A 23,365-nucleotide genomic window follows, 5' to 3' on the forward strand; every position below is an offset into this window, starting at 1 on the left:
TGAACTAATAGCTAAGGACATCTCCTACAGAACCAAAGAGGTCTTACTTCAACTGTTCTCATATTTTATCCTTCCCATTGTTGACTATAATACAAAATTTGGTATGTACTTATCATAACATATCACTCAACAGGAGAAACTAAAGAGGTTGGTAACCAAAAAAACTCATGAATTTTAAGTCTCTTAGTTGCTCAGTCCATTTATTTATTTATTGACTTTGTTACCCAGTAAGTGAACTGGTCCAGTGACCGTTTTCAGCCATGACCCAGGCCACAATTGCATGAGCAGTAACAAGTAAGAAATGCAGTTAGGAATACAAAGTCAAAAAATACGGCCATTAAGGCATTTGACAAAGACTGAATGTACAACACATTGATACGGTGCGACAGTTATGATGCAGCATTTGCAAGACTGCAAACATTATTAATGCTTAAATATACACTGCAAAGCTCAATGTAAATATGGCATTGTGTGCTTACTGCACAGGTCATAGCACTGTAAGGAGTTAGTACAGTGTGATGGACTTGGAATCAGCGCATGGATGCTACATAGCTGTACAAAAAAGGGGAACTAGTTATATTTGCATCACTCATGTTGTCCTAAGGTAATAACAAACAGACTAAACTTGTATATTTTGGAATGCGGACGCCAGAACAGTGGAACCTAAGGCATAGTGTAGCATTGTTTAGCCCATGTCTGTATAGCACGTGCATTTACATTCTTTGAATGAATGGACATCTTTTCTCTGTATTCTGCCTCATACCTCAGCTGTACAGATTTTTGCAGAATGTCCAGATTCTTGACTCATATTTTTAGTCTAATTTTCATAAAATTGTGGTTTTCTTACAAATTAGTGGCAAATCATTAAAGTTTGAAGTTAAACAATAATAACAGTCAGTTGAGTTTCAGACTTCATACCCTTCATAAAATTCATGCTAATATAAAACCTGTTATTCTATCAACTTTCTAAGTTGGTAAGAGCCATATTTAAACATTGTCCCTATTTTTGGGCATTTGTCCCACTTTTTTGTATGGCTTTGTCCAGATTTCTTGCTCTAAGAGGTTGAGAGGTATGTTCTGCTTCCTATAGATTCCTGTGTAGTGATCTATGTTTGGCCTTTTGGGACATGAAAGACCCCAATTTCCTAGACCTCAGGAATACATATAAAGGACCTCAGTCTCTACAAAATTAATAAAACATATTAACAGACCAGGTTCTTATCATGCCATAGTCTCCATCTATGGAATAAATTATCCTCAGATACTAACCTACACAATTGGATAAATATTCACAATTTCTGCAGCAAGGATGAGTTGCATTTGAGGTACAAGGTATCCAAACCCTCATACCTAGACATAAGCCAGAGCCAATGACATCACAAGTGTGGACCTCCCTAGTATTACTGTCCCACAACCACCCTGATGTTCAGATAAAGAGCGGCTAAATCTGAGGTTAGAAAGGTCATCATGTCGTCTCATTACTGTAATTTGCACAGGCATCATTGACACCTGTGTAGGACCTTAAGGTGATGTTAATAAATAAACCTAGTTTTACATCCATAAAGAAGTTCAGAAATAATAAATGGACTTGGTGCAAGTATACTGATACCCTTTCAGTGGTGGTAGTTTGTTATAGCACAGTGAAGCAGTTCCCAAAGGACCAATTATCACAAGTGATTCTCTTCTGATTGTCAGCATCTAGTTTTTGTTGATAAAGCAAGAGGTAGACAACGTGGTCCATTGGAAACAGCATAATTTTGCTGCCATATGTTCTCCCGTTCAATTCTCAGCTAGAGCGTCTTCTGTGTGGAGACATGTGTGAATGGGCGTCCCTTCGTTGAAGGTTGTGCATCAGGGCTGGCAACTCGGCACGTAAAAATCCACTGCCAATCATTAGCGAACCGGAGTTCCGCTGTGGCGACCCCTAACTGGGAAAAGCCGAAAGACACAACAACAACAATAACATGACTTCTCTTGATTACACTACATAGCATATGTGGCTGTGTGTTTAACTCTGTAAGATCAGTTAGTGTCTGGACCATGGACTAATTACAAAAAAGAAAGAAAAAAGTGGGAAAGAGGAATACACTCGTTTAGTTTCCCATTTCACTGATATAATTAAAGTTACTCCTCTCATAAATTTTATTAAAGAGTCATTGTATCATAATGTAATTTTGGCTGTATTTTACTTGCTTTCTGAAATTTATAATGCCATGATTATCCAACAGGATTGGCTATTTCTTTAAATCAAAGGCCTGACTGCCATTCAAGATGGGCAAGACAATTAGGGCCTTTTTTGTATATTTTGCACCAATTTTTTGTCAACTATTTGGTTGCATTAGAGCAGAGACATAGCTAGGGTGGGGCAAAGGGAGCACGTGTAGGTGTTAGGGGGTGTGGTTAGGAGGTGCTCATCAGTCAGTAGTATATCACTGGTGTTCAGAAATGAATACTGGTAGTGTATTTGTGGTCAGGGCTAAAGTGCTTCATTGCTTTGCTGGTTGTTTTAAATATAGCAAGTGGGTTTCTACAGATTGCAACCAAGAAAATAAGAAAGAAAGTTTTTTCAGTCCTCAGCTGTTGAGGTGGTTATGGGGGGGAGGGGCAGACTGGGTACATGCACAGAGCACCAGAACAGGCAGCTATGATTCTGCATTAGAGCTCAGCACCATAGTCTGTGTACCCATTAGATTTGTCAAGTAAGAAGAATCAGAGACTAGCAGAGGTGAGTTCTGGGATTTCTGAAATCTAGGAAGAGAGATTCCACCTAGGAGTATGCTAATGTCTGCCTTTGCATATACTTTTCATGTAAATTCTATAAAGTTAATTTTTATAAAATGTTATTTGTGTAAAGTTCCTTACTATTAATTCTGTGTTTCCTTTGTTTTAGATTTTCTCCCAGGTCTTCACTGAAAATGGACACTTAATGGCCCAGTGGACTATGCTAGTAAACAAACACCAATAAATAAATAAATATTGCTTCTCTTCAAGGTGTGATTATTTTTCTGTGCCCACACATGCACTGTTACATAGGTTAGGGGTGTGTATGGAAGGGTAGTGACTTGAGTAAGGGTCACGACACATTCACAAAGGTCAGTGCAGCAACAGCAGGTGTCTATTGTTGTGTCATTTGTAAACATTCTGGTCTGTGTCCACAACTACTTCTTTAAGTAGACTATTGAAACTGGGAAACAACTTCAAACTGTATCACTAATAAAACTACCAAAGACCGCTCATTTTAAGAAGAATGCACCTTATAGCTACTAATTCTTTCCCACCATAGCCAAATATCCAGTGGCTCAGTGGTGTCACAGCTGAAAAGTACCTCCTGCTTCTAATCTTAATTTTTTCCCCTGCCTGCATGGCTTTGTATGCCTGACTATACACTTGAAATTCTCCTGTGAGGACAGTAAGATTACCTTCCATATTAAAAGGATTCAACAGCTGTGAAATTCTCTATTATTTGCCAGCTGCATGCAAAGTCTGCTCATGATCAAATATGACCTCAGGCAGGGTAATGGACAGGGCTCTGCCCCTACCCCACAGCCATTACAGTGTCCCATTACTTATCTCTCACCTTCCATTTGCTATACATACTATTCAAAACTGGGTGCATACCATTTACTTCTTTGGAATGATTACAGAGATGTGGATTTAAATTTAAAACCTATTTCAATTTTTTTAGCAGAAAAACTGATGGCCATTTGCTAAACTAAGCAAAACAATTGCTCATTGAAAACAGACTTAGCATGAGCAACAGTAAACTTCATTCCCCTTGTAACTCACGCTTAGTGAAAATACATCTGACAACCCATTAAACTACAACATATATGCTAGGCTTCATACTCAAACAGCATATTGTGAAGTACTAATTAACATCTGTGTGGAGGGTTCAGGAATTCAAAATACAAATGTATAATGCATTTGTTAACAGCTTGGTACAGATCACTGGACATGTCTCTTTTCAAGAGCTACCCAGGAGTACTGTCTGGTGAAGTAACTTAGTGGAGTCACAAAAGACAAATGAAGGTTGAAGGAATCAAACCATGTACTACAGCAAGCAACTCTTTAACAACTCATAACCTTACCCACCTACACTAAGTGTTTAGACAAACTCTTGTAGACCACATGCAGTACATTTCACATCTATGTGCCTGGAAAAAACAAGCTAAATTAAAAATGTATTCATTGTTAAAATTTAACATTAAACTCTAGCATCTAAATAATGCAGACACTGTCAACTTTAAAGAAACCAATGATCAAGTCCAAAGAACATGGTCTATGTAATGATGATCCTGTTTTTTTACAATCAATTTCCTTCTTTTACAACTTAACTACTTTGGTTCTTATGTAATTGCTTGGCTAACAACACCTGTGGGTCTTTTATAAGTCTAGCCATGCTCCTCAAAGGTGAGAATCAAATTCTGTAACTTGTATCTGTAAGTTAAACACCTTAACCATTATGCCAACCCTGCAAACCATAAACATTAGTTAACAGGCCTACAGTCCAGGGGACCATTGCCCAAATTTTCATTTGTCCCAAAGCACTCTCATTAAGTAACTTGCTCTAGGACATGGAGTAAATATGAGGCAAAATAAGAGATGTTCTGCAAAAGTGGAGACACATAAAAGAAGACAACTGTAAATCTCTTAAAAAGTTATCAGAGCAAGTCTTGAATCATTGTGTATATTGTGAAACACAAAAACTGTGAAATTCTAATGTGACATTGAGTGTAATCCTCAGTGATTTACCAAAGAAAAAAGCTAATGGCAGTTGGTGTAGGGTATTAAGGTTCCTACCTCCTGCAGTCAAGATGCAGGGTTTGAGCCTGAGCCAGTCACTTAATTAAGCTGCCCTCCTTAACTAGGCTATTTCACATACACACAAAGACACTCACTTGCTCTCCAGTCCATTCTGCTTGTACCTACATGGTGTTATTCCACTATGCTCTACTGATGTAATAAATGCTCTTTGGTCCTTCCTGCTGCCATACATTAAGAAATACTGCTATCCATTCATCTCATAATGAATGTTTGTACCTGCATGGTGTTACACATCCTCCACTTCTAAAGAAATTTGTATCACATAATTCATATCTGCAGTGTAATCATGTATTTTATGAAATAGTGAACACGGTATTTTGCTGATCTCACTGGTGTATATGCCTGTCTGTTCTGCTTAAGTCTGCTACTTTATTTTCTTTCCACCTTCTCACTCTCAGAACCTGAGTTTGTCTGGCCTACAGATTTCATCAGATAAATAAATCTGTTGACCAACAAAATAAAAAAGTTCACATAATTTTATAATGATAAAATATAACAGGTGATCGATGAAACTTATGCACTCCATCGAAGATATTGATGACTAAAGGTCAAGAGCCAATCAGAAGCGGCATAAAGGTAGCCAATAAATGAAAGGTCTAGTTCACCAGTGGCAAATTAACCAAAAGGATACCAGTATCTGTATTACATCGTCTCCCTACTGTGTCAGCACATAAATCTCAACCTGTAGACTAAGAACAGGTACAAAGATGCTTGAAAAGTAGGTATAGCCTCCCAAAAATCTGAATATTTGAGTACCGTAAATTTGAATGCATACTAGTACATCACTCTTCCAGCTTTCAATAGGAATGCTGGATACTGCTCAGTAACACGTTTAAAAAACAGAGAGTGACAAAATGATGGGAAAATATAAACACATTATGAAAGACACAGTGTCAAATCTGTAGATTACAATGAGCTATATTCCAAAATTCTACCTCCCAATGTCATTTATTTGTTGCTTCTAAAACAGATAAGTAAGATGTAAATTATTTAAATTATTGGTACCATTTGCATGTTGTATGTAGTATGGTTTTCTGTGTAGTGAGCAGCTTCAGAAATCATGTATGATGAAATGGGATTTGGAAAATTGTGTAAAGGGGTAAATTGAGCTTGAAAATAAGGCCATACCTCCAAAAATAGGTACTTCATGTGTTGGGGCAAATCAGGTCTGAAAATAAGTATGTTCATCCAAAATATAGACAACTGAGGGGCCTGTGTTATCACTAGGAGATCATGAATCTCAAACATGCCTTATTACAATATTTTGGTCATTCTGCAATAGAAGCTATTTTAAAATTAAAAAGAGCATGTAGCGATGGGAGGTCAGCTAGGTGTCATAACCTACCCGGTACCTCCAGCCGTCTAAGTGTAATCCCCTCTCCTTGCTACATGTTGTTAAAATTGCTTCTGTTGTAAGATGAGCAAAATATGGTACACATATTTTAACACTGTAATTCTGTGGTAGTTGCAATAGCAAAAAAAAAAAATAATTATATATATATATATATATATATATATATATATATATATATATATATATACATATATATAGCCATTCAGTGGGCACAAAGCCTGAGGTGAGGCTATGATTGAACATGGTGCGTAGGTGGGGTGCCCGTTCATTTTGCAGTTCATGTAGAATGCAGCCTGGAATGTTGTCAGGTCCATGGATGCTGTGTTTTTGGCTTTGGAGAGTGTGGTTTTTACCTGTGCAGCCGTGATTACAGGAACTTTGCATTCTTCCGGTATAGAGATGGGCCCTTTAGGGGGTGAGGAGGGGGGTAAAGTTAGCACTGGGCCTATCTGCCAGGATGTTGGCAATATCAGTTGGTTCTGTAGATTAAGGGCCATTGTGCTGTAACTCAGAGCAGATCTGAGTGTTGCCATTGAGATTCTTGACATAGCTATAAAATGTTTTGTGGTTGCCTTTAGAATCATTGGCAATTTTGTTTTTGTAACTAGCGTTGGAGGATTTTAAGAGGGATCTCAGCTTCTTACATTAGGCTGTCCAGGGAGTTCCTCCAATCATGGGATTTTACTCTTTTTTGCAACAGTTTTTTTTCTTCTGATGTAGAGTTTGTTTATGGAAGGAGACCACCAGATTGGCTTCCTTATCTTGGAGGATAGCATATTGGTTCTGTTAGGGATAGCACGATCCATGCACTCGTGTAAGTGCTTTTAAAGTGCATTTGTGAAGGATTCAGCAGTCGTACCTCTATTGTCCGTCTGCATGGGTGTCATGAAGTCTGCCACTTCTGTCTCAAGAAGTGTGAAGTTGGCTTTGGAGAATTTTTTTATGGTGGTTTACCTAATGGTGGGTGGGGGCGGGATGTGAATGTGTAGGGTGATTAGCTTGTGGTCGGATCTGACCAATGAGGAATTGACCTCTGGTGTGGAATACCGGTCACCCATGTTGGTAATGACCGGGTCTAGGATATTGTTGCCCCTGGTGGGGGTGTGGATAAGTTGATCCAAGGCATTGGAATTTATGAATTCCAGAAAACATTGAGCAAAAGAGTTGGTACATGAGTAGTTTTCCCAGTTAATGGTGGGGTAGTTTAAATCACCCATTATTAGTGTGTTGGGTTGTACCCTAATATTTCCCAGTGCATCAAAAAATGAGGAGTGGGAATCCCGGGGCATGGTGGGGGATCTGTAGCAAGTTACAATTTGGATTGCAGTCTTGCCCAGAGTTAGTTGCACTTGGATAATCTTGGATGCATTATGCTGAGCAACTAACCTGGAGGTGTGGATATATTTAATGAATATGGACACGTCTCCACCTTTAGTGTTTTGGTCCAGGTTAGGTGGCCAAAAGGTGTGGTATGAATTATAGCCTGGTAATGCAGGGGTGCTCTATGGAGCCTTGAACCAGGTCTCTGTCACTGCACAGATGCCGATGTTCTCCATTTTAAGGAGTGCCCCGAGTGAGTGCATTTTGAGGTTTCGACTTCTAGCATTGAGTAGCATTACCCTCAGATTTTGTTTGCTTGTACCTGTTAAGGTGGTGAATTTGTCATTTGGACCTTGCCTAAAAAAGGCACTATAGGGGTGGCAAGAGCCTTAGCCAGTATGCGGAATCCCAAGGGCAACAGGTGCAGGCCATCAATGGCAAAGCATCATGGTCTGTCGATCATGTCATCCCAGGCAGACAGATACTGGATTCCCTTAGAATGACACCAGAAGCTTAGCCAATTGTTGAAGTCAATTATTTTGTCCTTGTACTGTGGTATTATTCTGGGTGATGTCAGGATGCTACTCAGGGCTAGGGTTATACCTCCCTGGACTACAAGATTGGAGAGCTTCTCCATGTCTCTTTTCATGTAGTCCAGGGAGGTACATCTCCAGTCATTCATACCAACATGGACAATGACACAGTCATATTTGTACTTGTTGTGGAGTGACCTGAGTGCATGTATTATGTGGCAGATCCTGGCACCCGACAGGCGGCTGTGACAGTAACTTTCTCCTTGTTTAGCCTGGTGAGTGGAAATCAGTGAGCCTGAATATAGCATCACCTATGACTAGAGTGTTGGGTACGTTGTAATGCTTTATGGGCTGTGGTTGAGTGGCACACTGAGTTTGTGGGCTATGTGTCATTTTGGTTGTGTTGGGGGGGTGGAGGTTCTTAAGTTCATAGGTTGGTACTAGGCTATTGGCCCTAGGGCCTACACAAACCTAGTCATAACAATTCCCTGGCTATTTCTTCCCACACTATTTACTTCCCTGGACCCCTGTCTAGCAGGGTGACTAACATGATACCCATGGTGAATTTCCTTTCTCCCATCCAATCGTCAAGGTTCCTTTTGAAGAGGGCCAAAGAGGCACTCTGCTTGACATGTATGGGTAGTCTATTCCAAAATCTGGGGAGTCTCTGGGTCAGGAACCTATCCCTCCAGCATGTTTTGTTTATTGTGATGACAAGGTTTAGATCCCTGGAGCGTGTGGCTTTGAGGGATTGCGATTCTTTAAGTGTAGCATGTCCAACAGCTCTGGGTTTGACATGGCCTTGTATGTTAAGCAGAGATTGCCTCTGAGTAGACAATATGTGACAGAGTATAGCTGGAGTTTTTTAAGGTGGTCAGCATAGGGCATCTGCTTTAGGCCTGTGATTCTTTTAGTGAGGTATTTCTGCAGCCTTTCCAGTTGTTGCAGATGTCTTGAAAGGTACATACCAAATGGGGCATTGTATTCTATAATGGGTTTAATGAAGGATGAGTACAGTGGGACAATGACCTTCTTTTTTCTGGATGAAAAGCCCTTAGTGATGAAGTGTGCCACATAGAAGGATTTCCTGACTGTTGTGGTGATGTGGTTATCGAAGGTGAGTCCACTGTCCAACTGTGTCCCTAAGTCTCTTATCACACTTTCAGTGTTTAGTGTACTGCCACCTATGTGGTAATTCATGGGTACATATTTTTTCCCAAAGGGGATAACTATACATTTCTTGGCATTGAGCTTGAGCCCATGGCTCTGGCACCAAGCATCTGTTTCTGTAAGGCCCTTTTGTAGAGTATCCACATCATTTGGAGATTCAATAATGGCTCCCAGTTTGCAGTCATCTGCGAACTTTGTTAGCCAGAGTCCCTTAGTGTTGGCCTGTACTTCAGAGAAGTAGATGCCAAACAGGAGCGGTCCTAGGACTGAACCCTGAGGTACTCCACTTGTCACATGTCTGGAGCTGGATTTGGAGTAGGCTACTTTTACAGTGTGGGTTCTGTCAGTAAGCCAGTTGGCAACCCATCGAGTGATGTAGGGATTAATGCCCAGCTTAGTAAGTCTATCTATGATTCCAGAGTGGGGGATGGTGTCAAAGGCCTTGGTGAGGTCCAGATAGGCTGTGTGGACTGCCTTATCCTCGTCCACAGCTCTGGAGACTGATTTGAAGAAGTCAATCAGGTTCAGGAGACAAAATCGGCCCTTCACGAACCCAGGTTGCTTGCGTTTCTGCTTTGGAGGTCTCTGTTGCTTGAGGAGATTTTTATTGAGAGCCTCCATGAATGTAGGTGTGTGTTTTGTGTTGCTATGTGTGTATTTTGTTGGTGTAGGTTTTGAGGGACTATGTGATGAGTGTGGTGTGGTGCATGTGTTTACCTTCTCCTCTTGACTCTCTAGTCCATTCTTGGTTGAAGAGAGCTTTGCTTCCAGTTTGGCTATATAAGTGCATCTCTCACAGGTTGTAGTGTTAGGTGGTAGGAGGAGAGGGCTGTCTGTGTACATGAGGCAATTGCTGCATTGCCCCAAGATGCCCAGATTTATCAGGTAGACAGGAGAAAACACAGGGAGCTGACCCTTAGACATGCCTGGATAGGTGCTTATTTATTAAGTACTAAAAACTGTTTTCCTCTAAACAAGTGAGTAAAGCTGAGTGCTATAGTAAATTGTAGCTTATTTGGTGCTTACAACAAGTTCTGAACAAGTGCTGAGCTCAAAGAAACAGATTTTAGTGCTAAAATTAAAAAAATGGCTCATTCTAATGGTAAATTTGAAGAGCAGACTTTATGGCACCAGGAATAGTTTAACCCTAGCTAAGTAGTGATGCATAAAGTGTATATATTTTTTAATATAACAGTAGCAGATGAGCAAACTGATTTAAACAAATTAACCAATTAACCACTAAAAATCTAAAAATTGAGCCCCATTCCATCAGTCTTCAATCAGACAAGTTCTAACTGCACACTCCTGCCACTAGGGTACAGGGGAACCTTTTCCAAAAAAAGATGGTCTGGATTAGTGCTCAAGTTGTACAAACAAAGCTATATTCAGCAGGTCTGAATTTAGTCTATGGTACAGCAAACAAGGCGCACCAATTTCAGAAAGAAACAGTTCAAATAAGCAGGCACAATAAGCCTTTAACTAGAAACCCCCAGCTCAGAAGGGCAGAATCTACCCTGTCCTCCCACAAGAGTGCAGATCACACCTTCTTAATGTAAAATAACAGGCCCAAAGCCCAAGTGCTTAAACCAGAACTAATACACTTTTAGAATAACAGACACTAAGTCTTCAATCAGCAACTCTCAACTTAGAAGGATGTAAGCTACCTGTCCTACCACAACAGTGCAGACCACAAACTTTGTTAATGTAAAACAACTGGTCTGAAGCCCAAGTGCTTCAACCAAAGGCTTAAAATAACAGTTACAATTTAATTAGACTACTAGCAAGCAGTAATAAATGCATCAGAATAAATGCAATTAATTCCCAGCTCAGAAGGGCAGAATCTAGCCTCTCCTCCCACAAGAGTACAGACCACAAACCTTCTTAATAAAAAATAACTGGCCTGAAGCCCAAGTGCTTTAACCAGAACTAATACACTTTTAGAATAACAGACACTGAGCCTTCAATCAGCAATTCCCAACTTAGGATGTAAGCTACCTGTCCTGCCACAACAGTGCAGACCACAAACCTTCTTAATGTAAAACAACTTGTCTGGCACCCAAGTGCTTAAACCAAAAGGCTTAGATTAACAGTTACAATTTAATCAGGCAACTACTAAGCAGTAATAAATGGAGCAGAATAAATACTATTGAGTACTTTTAAGAAGAGGAAAAAGCAAAATAAAGTGCAATTTTTTTAAAGTGCAAGGCGAGAGGAAGAAGGAGCAGAAGACAAATTCAGAAATATTTCATCCCTGGCTGCAGTCAGAACTGTAAAATACAATCTTTATGGCCTAAATTAAGTAATTTAAAATGCAATCTTTATGGCCTAAATTAAGTAATTTAATGCCTTACTATTTTTCAAAGTTAGCTGGACTGACAATCTTTTCTCTTCCAGTATCCTATTTGCAACAGTACAGTCTGATATAAATGTATATTTCTTTTCTGTCCAGCAGGACACACCGTTGATACATTTTACATGGGCATCTTTACAAATATATTTTGAACACAGGCATCTGTACAAACTAGTTTGATATACAAATGACATATAATTCTATACAAAATTCCAGCTAGCTGTGCTGGAATATGTTACACATCCACTGCCCTACTTCTCCTGGCATAGCTGGCAATACCTCACATCATCATATATGGTATGATGAAAATATGTAAAACTCCATTTTAGAAATAAACAAAACTTGACTGACTCAGTGCTACAGAAATATTAAAAACAGGTTAGCAATAAACACATAAAGTGTTCATATTCAAAATAAGTTTAAAATGATTAATAATTCAGAAAAGTACCTGATGGTCCCATTTCGCCTGCATCTCCTGGCATCCCAGGGAATCCTGGTACTCCAGAATTACCACTAAGTCCTTTATCTCCTTGAGGGCCTGTTCAAACACAACAGAAATAATGACATATTATCAGAAAGTCTAAACAAGAAAAAAAAAAAGCTTGATATCACTTTTTTTAATTTGCTTCTGAATCTTCTCATGGTTTACAACTGTTGTTCTTCATTTCTTACCACAGCAGTAATATATAACACTCAGGTGTATGCAGACTGGGTTCAAAGGTACCACCATAACTGCTGTATTTTACTACATGCCTTTTAGTATATTCTGCACTTCATTCTATTTATAATTAAATACTAATTTACCAAATTTAATTTGCAGTTTACTTCATGCTATTCCCTCACATATCATGCTTTCAATCATTAATCATCACAGCTTTCAACTCCATTCAAAAGCAGTTGGTCATATCAATTAGTTTATCAAAAATATAATTTCTTTAAACTTGCGAAAAATAACTTTATGCACAAAACGTGCTTACTATACATTTTTTTCTGTTGGCAATCTTATCTTTGCATCTTAAAAACATAATATAAAAGTTATTTCACTCTCAACATGTAAACATAACAGAAAGAGTAGATAAAAAATAACTTACAACAAAAAATAACATGGAGACTAAAAATATATTGGGTCTTGAATATGCCTTGGATTGTTCAATTTCTTTGGTAAAAACACAGAGTTTGTATGATTTTATATTGATTATGATAAAAAATGTTCTGTTGCTGGTTTCTGAGTATGTATTACATCAACTTACATATGTTCGTGTTTTAGAATATACTGTATTCCAAAATATTATCTTCTTCTATGCTTTATTTACAGCTTGAGATAGTTCATAGCTACCATCATACTAACTTACTTTTTCTTATTATACGTCTTGTGTCAAGTGAACCGTGAAATGGAGTCTGCGCTACACTCCACAGGTGCAATTATGACTGTTAAATGGAAAAGTGGAGAAACATCAAGAGGTGTAAGTGACTAAGTGAAACTCAGATTTTTTTGTCCTACCTTTGTTAATTTTACAGCTATATGGTTGATTAGAATTAAGTACGGATTATGGGAGTGAAACTCTCTGCCTGGTTATATATCTGTGGAGCTTTCTGCCCCTTAAAAAATTCTTTTACATTTGCTCTTTTATGTCCCATCACTTTGGGGATTGCGGTTGTCATATACACCTGCATTGCATACCTAGTATCTACACATTTACAAAATTATGGGCCTCCAAAATTTGACACTGTGACCTTATCACTTCTTTTACTCCACTATTTCTCACACTCTTATTTAAGCCCAGCATGTCCAAACATCTTCACTAGTGATAAAATAAAGACTGACCCAATCTATGTTCCTTACATGGTTCTCACATGATTCCTCTAGAGCTGTAGTTTTTTGTGAAGACTATCAGTACACTTTCCAGTATGATAGCCCCTTTTCACACCTCATGTGTTGAATGTACCCCCCCCCCACCGGCTACTTAATATACTCACCTCTGAGGCCATAGTTGCTTAAAGAAAAGCTGAATGGAGCCCTTACTATGACCCAGATGACCTGAGATTGACTAGCAGTTTGGGAGCTGAAATAGCCAGGGTCCAGAGATGAAGTGGTGAGAATGAGAAGCCCGGCCAGCTCACTCATTCCAGAAAAGAGGAAGAGGTTTCTGCATATGATAAAGATGCATCCCCAGTGAGAGGGATGTGCTGTAACTGCAAGACATATTGCCAGTAAAATTAAAGTATAGGTGGTAGGGCAGAGATGTGAACTAGCTTCACCCAGCTGGAGCCTAATTAAAAATAATCCTCGCTGGGATGCAGGGTTAGCGTATATGACACTACAGGCTGTTCTCCTCCACTTTCCCTTCCCAGTCCACAACTGGTGCAGTCCCAGCCTGGGGGAATAGATTGGGAACACTTACTCACCTACCTGATATAATCATGACCACAGAATTATGTCTGAAACAAGAAATTCAGGAAATTGAAGTTGTTCCAGCAGTTTACAACATCCTTAGACTCAAAACAAAAAAAGTAGGTCGGGTAGCCATAATATATAAACAAGCACTTACCTTTTCTATTAATTCGCCAACTATAGGAAAGCCTGGAATTTTAATTGTCTCACTCAAAAATAGAAGTTATGTCCTTACCATAACGTTCCATGTGGAGTGTTCATCTCGCCTTTGTTCTTACACATGGGTTCGGAGCCGATCCTCGGCTCCGTGTCGGCCGCTTGCAAGCTCTGCATCGAGAAGAAGCTCGAGACAACCTAATACCCACAATCCCCCTCTGCCTTTACCTCAGATCTAGTTTGCAAGCAAACCAGTAGTCAGAGAGAGCACACTCATGCTTATATCACATATGCACAGAACTAAGAGTCTATATATATATATACACATATACACATATATATACATGTCAACTATATACACAACAACTGCAATGCAGAAGCAGAATGCCCCAGACCAGGCACCAAACTGAACGTTCTTCCTAAGGGCGGGAGGGTGGGAATGTAAGAACAAAGGCGAGATGAACACTCCACATGGAACGTTATGGTAAGGACATAACTTCTATATGTGATAGTGTTCAATCTCGCCGTTTGTTCTTACACATGGGTAGCGTCCCTAGCTCCTTGTTCCTGAGGAACTCACGGAAGGACGTTCTTGAGCACAGTGGAACCAAAGGTTGCCCTGTCCCTAGAAATCTTGTCTACCTTATAATGAGAAATGAATGTATGTGGTTTAGACCAAGTAGCAGCCGCACAAATAGCGTATAGTGGTAGGCGAGCTGCATGAGCCAGGGATGTAGACACTGACCTTGTGGAATGTCCTTTGGGTTTGTGCAACAGAGTTTGATCTGAAGAATCATAGACATAGATGATACAATCAGTTAACCACTTAGAAAGAGTTCTTTTGGTAACCGCTACTCCTTTCCTGTTATCAGCAAAGGCTACAAAAAGTTGATCAGATTTTCTGTGATCTTTTGTTCTATCCAAGTAAAACCTTAGTTGTCTGTGGACATCTAATTTGTGTAACATATACTCCATTTTATTGGAGTGATTCTTGAAGAAAGTGGGTAATTCAATGGACTGATTAATATTGTTAATAGAACAAACTTTAGGAAGGAAGGATGAATTAGTGCGAAGAGAAACTCTGTCAGAGTGAAAGATCAAATAAGGGTGTTTAATGGAGAGAGCTTGAAGTTCAGATACTCGCCTAGTGGATGTAATGGCTACCAAAAAGAGAGTCTTCCACGACAAAAATTTCAATGGGCAAGAGGAGGCTGGTTCAAAGGGGGCAGCATCAACTTAGATAATAATAAGTTTAGACTCCAAGGTGACGTAGGGGATCTAATTGGTGGTCTAATATGAAAAGCCCCTTTTAAAAAGGCTTTACAAAGTCTGTGGGCCATAACAGGAGCCCCACATTCTTCCACATGGAAATTAGAAATGGCAGCCAATTGAACTCTTAATGTGGCAGGAGAAGCACCCTGATGGAACAAGTCTGTTAAAAACTCTAATATTTTATTCAAAGGAGCTATAACAGGGTCCACTTGCTGTGTATTTGCCCAGAATACAAAGCGCTTCCATTTACTAGTATATGTTTTAGTAGTGGAAGCTTTATGAGAAGCCACTAATATATTCTGAACTGCAGGTGAAAGAAGATCAGACCTGGCTAAGTTGGGAATTGGAGCAGCCAAGCTGCTAGATGGAGGGACAAGAGCGAGGGGTGGGGAGCCCCTGACGAGTGAGTCAATAGATCTGGCTCTGGGTCCAGGATCCAGGGTCCCCAAATGCAGTGTGTCATGAGGAAGGGGAACCAAATTTGATGAGACCAGAATGGGGCAATGAGGATTATTGTCCTGTGTAGGTTGTTGGCTTTCTGGAGAAACTTTGTGATCAGGGGGAAGGGAGGAAATGCATACAGGAGACCCGGGGGCCAATAGGGCAAAGTAGCTCCTGCATTTGGCGTTCATTGGAGATGCAAACAGATCGCAGGAAGGCTGGCCCCACGTGCGAAAAATCTTTTCCGCAACTGACTGTTTTAGGGACCACGGTAACAGTATTGCTCTGCTCAGCCTGTCGGCTATGACGTTGGATGACCCCGGGATGTGCGTTGCTATCAGAAAGCGACCCGTGGACTCCGCCCATTGCCAGATTCTCATGGCCTCTCTGCATAGCTGATAGGACTTGGTTCCCCCTTGCTTGTTTATGTACCAGACTACAGACATGTTGTCCGTCTGAACTGCAATAGTTCCCAGAGGAAGAAGGGGAGCAAAGTGTTGCAATGCTAGAAACACTGCCCTCAACTCTAGAACACTGATGTGCAGATTGTACTCTAAATTGGTCCATTCGCCTTGGACTGTCTGTCCCTGAAAGATGCCCCCCCACCCTATCAGGGAAGCGTCCGTGGTCACCGTAGCTGTCGGCGTGGGTAGCACAAATGGTCTCCCCTTGGAAAGGTTGCAAGTCTGAAGCCACCAGTTTAGGTGTGATTTGCATGTGTTCGTTATAAGAATCTCGTTTGTCAGAGGTAGTTGTTGGAACGACCATTGTGCAAACAGTAGCCATTGTAGGACTCTCATGTGCAGCCTTCCCAAGGGTATTGCAATAAGAGAAGCTGACATGAGTCCCAAAACCTTCAGTACCAGTTTTGCTGGAGATTTCCTGGACAAGAGAAGAAGACGTATGTGAGTCTGAAGTGACAGTATCCTTTCTGGAGGAAGTCTTAGAATTAACTGATGTGTATCTAATTCCGCTCCTATGAATAAGATACGCTGTGATGGCTGTAGTAAGGATTTTCCGAAGTTTACGGAAATTCCGAGGTGAACACACAGTTGAAGAGTGTAGTCTCTGGCCTGTACTAGTTGACGCTGGGTGGTGGCAGAAAGGAGCCAGTCGTCCAGATACGGAAACACCTGGAATCCTAGGCGTCTCAAGTGAGACGCTACCACTGCCATGCATTTGGTGAAGACCCTGGGGGCTGAGGTCAGACCAAAGGGCAGGGCTCAAAACTGAAAGTGACTGGCACCCAGCCGGAAGCGCAAATGATCTCTGGATGCCCTGGCCATTTTGATGTGGTAGTATGCATCCTTCAGATCTATTGAGCACATCCAGTCGTCCTTCTGTAAGAATGGAAGGATCGATTGAAGCGTGACCATTCGAACTTTTCTTTCTTGACGAAGGTATTGAGGTCGATAGGTCCAGAATGGGCCTCCAGTCCCCTGTTTTCTTTGGAACTAAAAAGAACCTTGAGTAAGTTCGAATCCTCTTTGGTCCGCTGGGACTGGTTGGATGACTCTTTTTCTAGCAGCTTTGAAATTTCTATAGCTGCTGGCTCTCGCAGATGGGGCGGCACATCTGGGAGTCTTTTCTTTGGAATGGGATAGGATAGAAATGGTATTTTGTAACCTCTGGTAACCACGCTTTTTACCCACTTGTCTGTAGTTATGTTTTGCCAGGCCTGAGGGTATAAAGCTAAGCGACCCCCGACTGCCTCCAGAGCAGGACAGTCGGGCCTCCTCTCAGGAGTGCTGGAAAGGTTTACCAGGGAGTGTATCCCTGTCACCTTGATTCTGCGGACCCCCTCTGCCGCCAGGGCAGCATCTTCCACCTCTGCCCCCTCCTCTGCCTCTAGAAGGGGCATCACCCTGTGTGCCTGGGAAAGATCCTTGGGGTTTTCGAAACCACATTTTTCCACCACGTTGCCCTTTGGGGTACGGTCTGGTTGGGGTGGAAAAATGGACTCCGACAGCAGACAGAGTCTTTCCCTCCTGCTCACACCGGGTAAGGGTCTCCTTTACTTTGGGGCCAAAAAGAGTGGCACCGTCAAATGGGGCGCTAGTAAAGGAAGACTTGAAGGCTTCCGCAAATGAACATAAGCGCATCCAGGATTGTCTGCGAAGAGCAATCGCTGAAGCTGCTGCCCTACTCGAACCTTCGGCTGCGTAAGAGATCAGCCTCATGGACGAGTTCACAATGGATGTAAGGGTATTAAGTTGCGCTGTCACTTTCTCTGAGACAGCAGCATCTGTAGTACCCTGGAGGGTATCTCCCAACTCTTTGACTAGATCCCTCTGTAGTCATGTAAAGTGGGTCAAATAGTTCAGGGATCGCATGGAAAAAGCCGCTGAACTAAAATGCACTTCCCATACCTGTCCATAGTCCTAGAATCTTTATTAGGGGGATGGACAGATGAGGAAGATTCCGACATCTCCTTTTTCGTGGCCGCTGCCACCACCATAGCGTTCACTGGAACTCCTTTTGTCAAGTAAGTCTTGTCCTGGGGTGCAGTGATATACTTATTGGGTTTCCTAGGGACTGGTTCCACTGTGTCAGGAGCCTCCCACGCCCTTCGAGCAATAAGTTCCATTAATTCATCGAAGGGCGGAGTGACCCAGGAGGAAGAAGGGCGAGCACCGAATGCCTTCAGCAAGACTGACTCATCCTCAGAAGGGGGAAGGGACTGCCAGTCACCTCTCTGTTTCAGGATCTCCAATATGTCAGAAAAAGAGACATCTTCTGAAGGTGACTTAGGAGACCCTTCTGACTCATCTAAGTCAGTATCGGATGTCAAGGATTCTTGTGGAGAATCTAAGTGTCTCCTCTTACACAATCTTTTCCTAGGGACTTCTTCGTGGGGAGCATCCGAAGAAGCCTCCGAGGAAGAGGGGGCACCCTCCAGGGGTGGCTGAGACACCGGTGCTCGACGCTTGGATGTGGCCATGGGTGCAGAGGAGGATAACGGCCCTTTATGGGGAGGAGAGGTTGCTTCTACTGATGTGGTTGTCTGGGTAGACAACACCTTCCTCATGAGATCGAAAGCCCCCGGGTCCCGAGTCGAAGAATCTCCTGGTTCCGAAGAAATGGGAAGAATCCCTGAAACAGGCACCGAAGGCATCGACCCTGAGGACGGAGCCGAATCGATCCACGCCGAGGCCCCGAGGGGAAGAGTCGGAACTGAAACGTCGGTTCGACTCTCGGCCCCGGAACCAAGGACAGATCGTCGGCTCCGAGACTCCTGTACCGGGTCCGACGGAGTCGAGGTGAGAGGAACAGACCGAGAAAAGGACGGTTCTGGACCCGAGGGCTCCACAATCAGAAGATCAACCTCTTCCGGCTCCAAAGACTGGACAGGTCTCGGAGGAGGAATGGATGGAGACAATGGAAGGCCTTCAAGTTTCGACACCAACTGGGTGGAAACCGAAATAAGTTTGGATAGGGCCGAATGCTCCAATAACTTCTGCACCACACGATCCACATCGACATCGGAGAGCTTAGAAGAAGAACGGGTCGAAGGAACCGAAGATGGAGCCGACCTCAATAGAGTCGAGGGAGGGAGCTCCATCACCGGTTCCAAGACTCGAGGCTCAGGAACTGACACCAGTTGAACACTCGGCCCCGAAGTCTGTGGAACCGGTGATCTAACTTTACTCGAAGAGCTCGGAGCCGATGACGTGGGCTCTGACGTCTTCGAGTCCTTCGAGGATTTGGATGCCTGGTCTGAAGCATCCAGAGCCTCCTGAAAGGAAGGTTTTAATAACCCCCTGTCCATGAGTTTCCTACGCCTATCTGTCATGACCCTCCCAATAAAAGAGTGACAAATTGAACAGTCCTCTTGTAAGTGGAGAGGGCCAAGGCAGTAGACACAGGAACTATGGTTGTCAGTAACTGACATTTTTTGGCCACACTGGCAACGTTTAAAGCCTGATTTAATTTTCTCAGACATCTTACAGGTAAGAGAAAAAATCAAGTCCAGTATAAGAGACAAATCCAGTAGAAAAAAGTCGAATCCGATATATATGTCAGTCTGGTTGTCAAATTTAAGTAAGGGGTGGAAGGCCCCGAAAAACTCTAACCAATTAAATAAACTTAACGGTACCGAGAATTTCTACCTACACACACACGTACACTATGTCAACCAAAAAGTACTTTTAGAACAAATTTTTCTAAAATATAACAAAATTAAAGTTATATCTTATCTCAAGTTGCTCGAGCTAGATCCCAGCGATGCGAACGCAGCAGCGGCAAACTAGATCTGAGGTAAAGGCAGAGGGGGATTGTGGGTATTAGGTTGTCTCGAGCTTCTTCTCGATGCAGAGCTTGCAAGCGGCCGACACGGAGCCGAGGATCAGCTCCGAACCCATGTGTAAGAACAAACGGCGAGATTGAACACTATCACATTAAATAATCACAAAAGAATAACAAAAAGGAATATTTCCCTCCTGGAAATAACATTGACAAGACTGAAGAAGTCCTTTATTTGGGTCTCCACCAACATTAGTCAAGAAGCCATAATCCTAGGTGATTTCAGTATTGACTGGCTATCAGTAATAAGTGAGAACCACAAAAATAACATCAACCTGTATGGATTTACTCAGCTTACAGACACCCCAACAAAATATAATAAAAGCAGCAATAGAAATAGTACTCTAACTGGATTCTCACAAATTGTCCAGATAAAATCACTTTCACAGGATCCCCCCTCACAATTTAAGTGACCAACTACCCACCTTTATTGTTAGAGATAGGACAGCCATCCCAAAAACTCACCACTATAATCTCTCACACAACATGACCAACTTTGATAAAGATACGTTTCTTACTACCTTAAAAACTGTCAATTGGAAACAACTGAAAAACAATACCACTTGATGAACCTGTATCACTGTTAAATACCACCTTTATTGCCATGCTCAGCAAACATGCCTCAAACAGAAATAAAAGGGTTAAATTTGACCTGGCTCCCTTGTTAACAACCCAAACTAAGCTGCTAATGAAAAACAGAGAAAGTTTAGAGACACTAGAAACATCACAAAACTGAACTTAGTCTCCAAAAATACAGTTTAAAAACAAAACAAAAAAATATGATTAAATCTGACAAAAAATGTACTACACCAGCTTGTAAAAGTCAAGTCTAACCAACACAAAAATGCTGTGGTCATCAGTAAATAAACTCATCTATTCTCTTTACACTAAATTGTCCACCACTACACCCAACCAATCAGAAAGTATAGCTTGCCATTTCAGTGCCTTCTTTATTCAAACCGGGAGGTGCAAGGAGGCTTGTCTCATTCTTAAAAAACACACACAAACACTACCACTTTGCCTACTGAAGATAACTTACACTGTCCTAGCAAAATCTTCCTCCAACCTATACAAACCACCACTACCAAAAACTTCTCCTCAAATTAAAACCAACAACATTCACCCCAGACAATATTCCTGCAGAATATATAAAAATTTCTACTAAAACTGTCACCTCTCCTGCATCTAAGCATATTTTCATAGATTCATAGATTGTTACTAGGCTAATGACCTGAGGAGCCTTTCTAAGCCTAGCCAAGTTTCCTGAAAGAATAATAATGTCCTGCATCCAAACAGGACATTAAAGGACAGGCATTTATGAGCTACCTATGTCCATAAGGAATATGGGTGCCAGGCCCCATACAAATTTCCTATTTCCCATCTACTGGTCTAAGATATGTGCTTAAAAGGGTTAATAGACAAACTTAGCTTTGCATGGATGGGAAGCCTGTTCCATAAGAGGGTCAGTCTCTGGGACACATATCTGTCTATCCAGCATGTTCTGTTTAAGTCACAGACAACATTCAGGTCCCTAGACCTTGCATTTCTGGTACTGTCTGACTTGCAAATAAGCAGGAGATTCATAAGTGTGGGGTTTGCAGATGCTTTGTAATTCATGCATAGATCACCCCTCAGCAATCGATAGGAGACTTTGGAGAGGGAAAGGGAATTAAGGCACTCTGCATAATGCAAGTTTGTTAGGCCTTAAGGAACCTCTGAGGTCACTCTAGTTGCTGCATATTCCTTGTCAGGTACATACCAAAAGGAGCACTGTACTCTATGATTGCTCTGATAAGGGCAGAGTACAGTGGGATAATGACCTATTTGTACCTACATGCCATGCCTTTACTTATAAATTACACAACATGAAAGGATTTCCTCAGCACTTTGGACATGTGGTAGTCGAATGTAAGGCTGCTGTCTATTTGCTTACCCAGATCCCTGACCACTGGGTCGACTCTTATAAGTGTATTATCAACATGATAATTAGATGGGATGGTTGGCTTCCCAAAGGGTACACTTATCCATTTCTTAGCATTGAGTTTAAGACCATGGCTTTGGCACCATTTGTTAGTCAGAAACAGGCCTTTTTGAAGAATGCTAATGTCTACAGGGGAGTTGATGATAATAACAGCTTGCAATCACCAGCAGACTTACTCAGCCATAAACCTTTGGCATTTGTTTCCATTTCAGAGAAGTATTTGCAAAAAAGGAGCGGGCCCAATACCGAGCCCTGGGGGACTCCACTAGTGACTGGCCTTTTCGCGAAGCTGGCCTCAAGTATTTTGACCTCCTGGGTCCTATCAGTGAGTCAGCTGGCTATCTAGTGGGCGATAAAAGGGTTTATACTAAATTAGTGAGCTTGTCTATAATGTCTAAATGAGTTATCACAAGCCTTCACTAGGTTGAGGTAAGCTGTGTGCACAGTCTTGCCTTCATCCATTGCTTTGGTGGCCCTCTCAAAGAAGGTCACCAGATTTAATAGTTATGACCTTCCTTTAACAAAACCAATTTGTGATGTGCCCAGTGTTTGCAGGTTACCTATGTTCTAATTTATCATGCCTATGATGATTTTTCCATTGCCATACATATGAGGCTGGTCAATCTTATGAGCCTGCAGTTACCTGGATCAATGTAGTTGGACCTCCTTTGTACAGGGGAATGACTGTAGCCATCTTCCATTCCTTGGGTACAAAATCTGACTGTAGGCTCCAGCTAAAAAGTGATTTAAGTGGACCAGAGAGATCATATTTCATGCTATATAACAAGCATTCCTGGATATTATCAGGGTCCATCAATGCAGTGTTTTTGACTTTGGAAAGTGCATTGATGACCCATTCCTAGTAATAATGGAAGGGTTGTGGTATGCAGTATTTTCTCTGGACTACTGGAGGAGAGTGTGTGTGGGGGGGGGGGGTTGAGCTGAACTTGTCAGCTAAAATGTTTCTGATGGTCTAGAATTCAGTGTGGATGATGTATTTACAATAAGTTCTGCACATTGTTGCACATTTTCCTTGAGGTTACAGATATAGCTGTAGAAAGTTGTGTGGTTGTCCATTGCCTGAGAAGCTATTTTTTCTTCAAATTTAGCCTTTCTTACCTGCCTGTTTAGATTGGTCAGAGGGCTTGCAGTATATACGGCTTTGTTCCTCCTAAGCTTGTCCAAGATTTTTTTCTTTTGTTGTATAACTGGCTGATATTGTTTCCACCAGGCTGCCTTGTCTTTTGAGTTTGTCTTACTCTTAACATGA

At 41.5% G+C, this 23,365-nt stretch overlaps 1 protein-coding gene across 2 annotated transcripts in view; it reads right to left on the reverse strand.

Moving 5' to 3' along the window:
* The window catches only part of LOC122800784 (collagen alpha-3(IV) chain-like), a 1,680,215-nt gene that overhangs the window by 517,624 nt on the left and 1,139,226 nt on the right, over nucleotides 1–23,365 (reverse strand). For both annotated transcript variants that reach the window (XM_044070045.1, XM_044070046.1), the window contains exon 36: nucleotides 12,000–12,089. In XM_044070045.1, the coding sequence (XP_043925980.1) occupies nucleotides 12,000–12,089 (90 nt within the window). The remainder of the gene's footprint in view (nucleotides 1–11,999; nucleotides 12,090–23,365) is intronic.

This window comes from Protopterus annectens, chromosome 4.part1 (assembly GCF_019279795.1).
Source record: "Protopterus annectens isolate FY-2018-M chromosome 4.part1, PAN1.0, whole genome shotgun sequence".
Classification (NCBI taxonomy): domain Eukaryota; kingdom Metazoa; phylum Chordata; order Ceratodontiformes; family Protopteridae; genus Protopterus; species Protopterus annectens.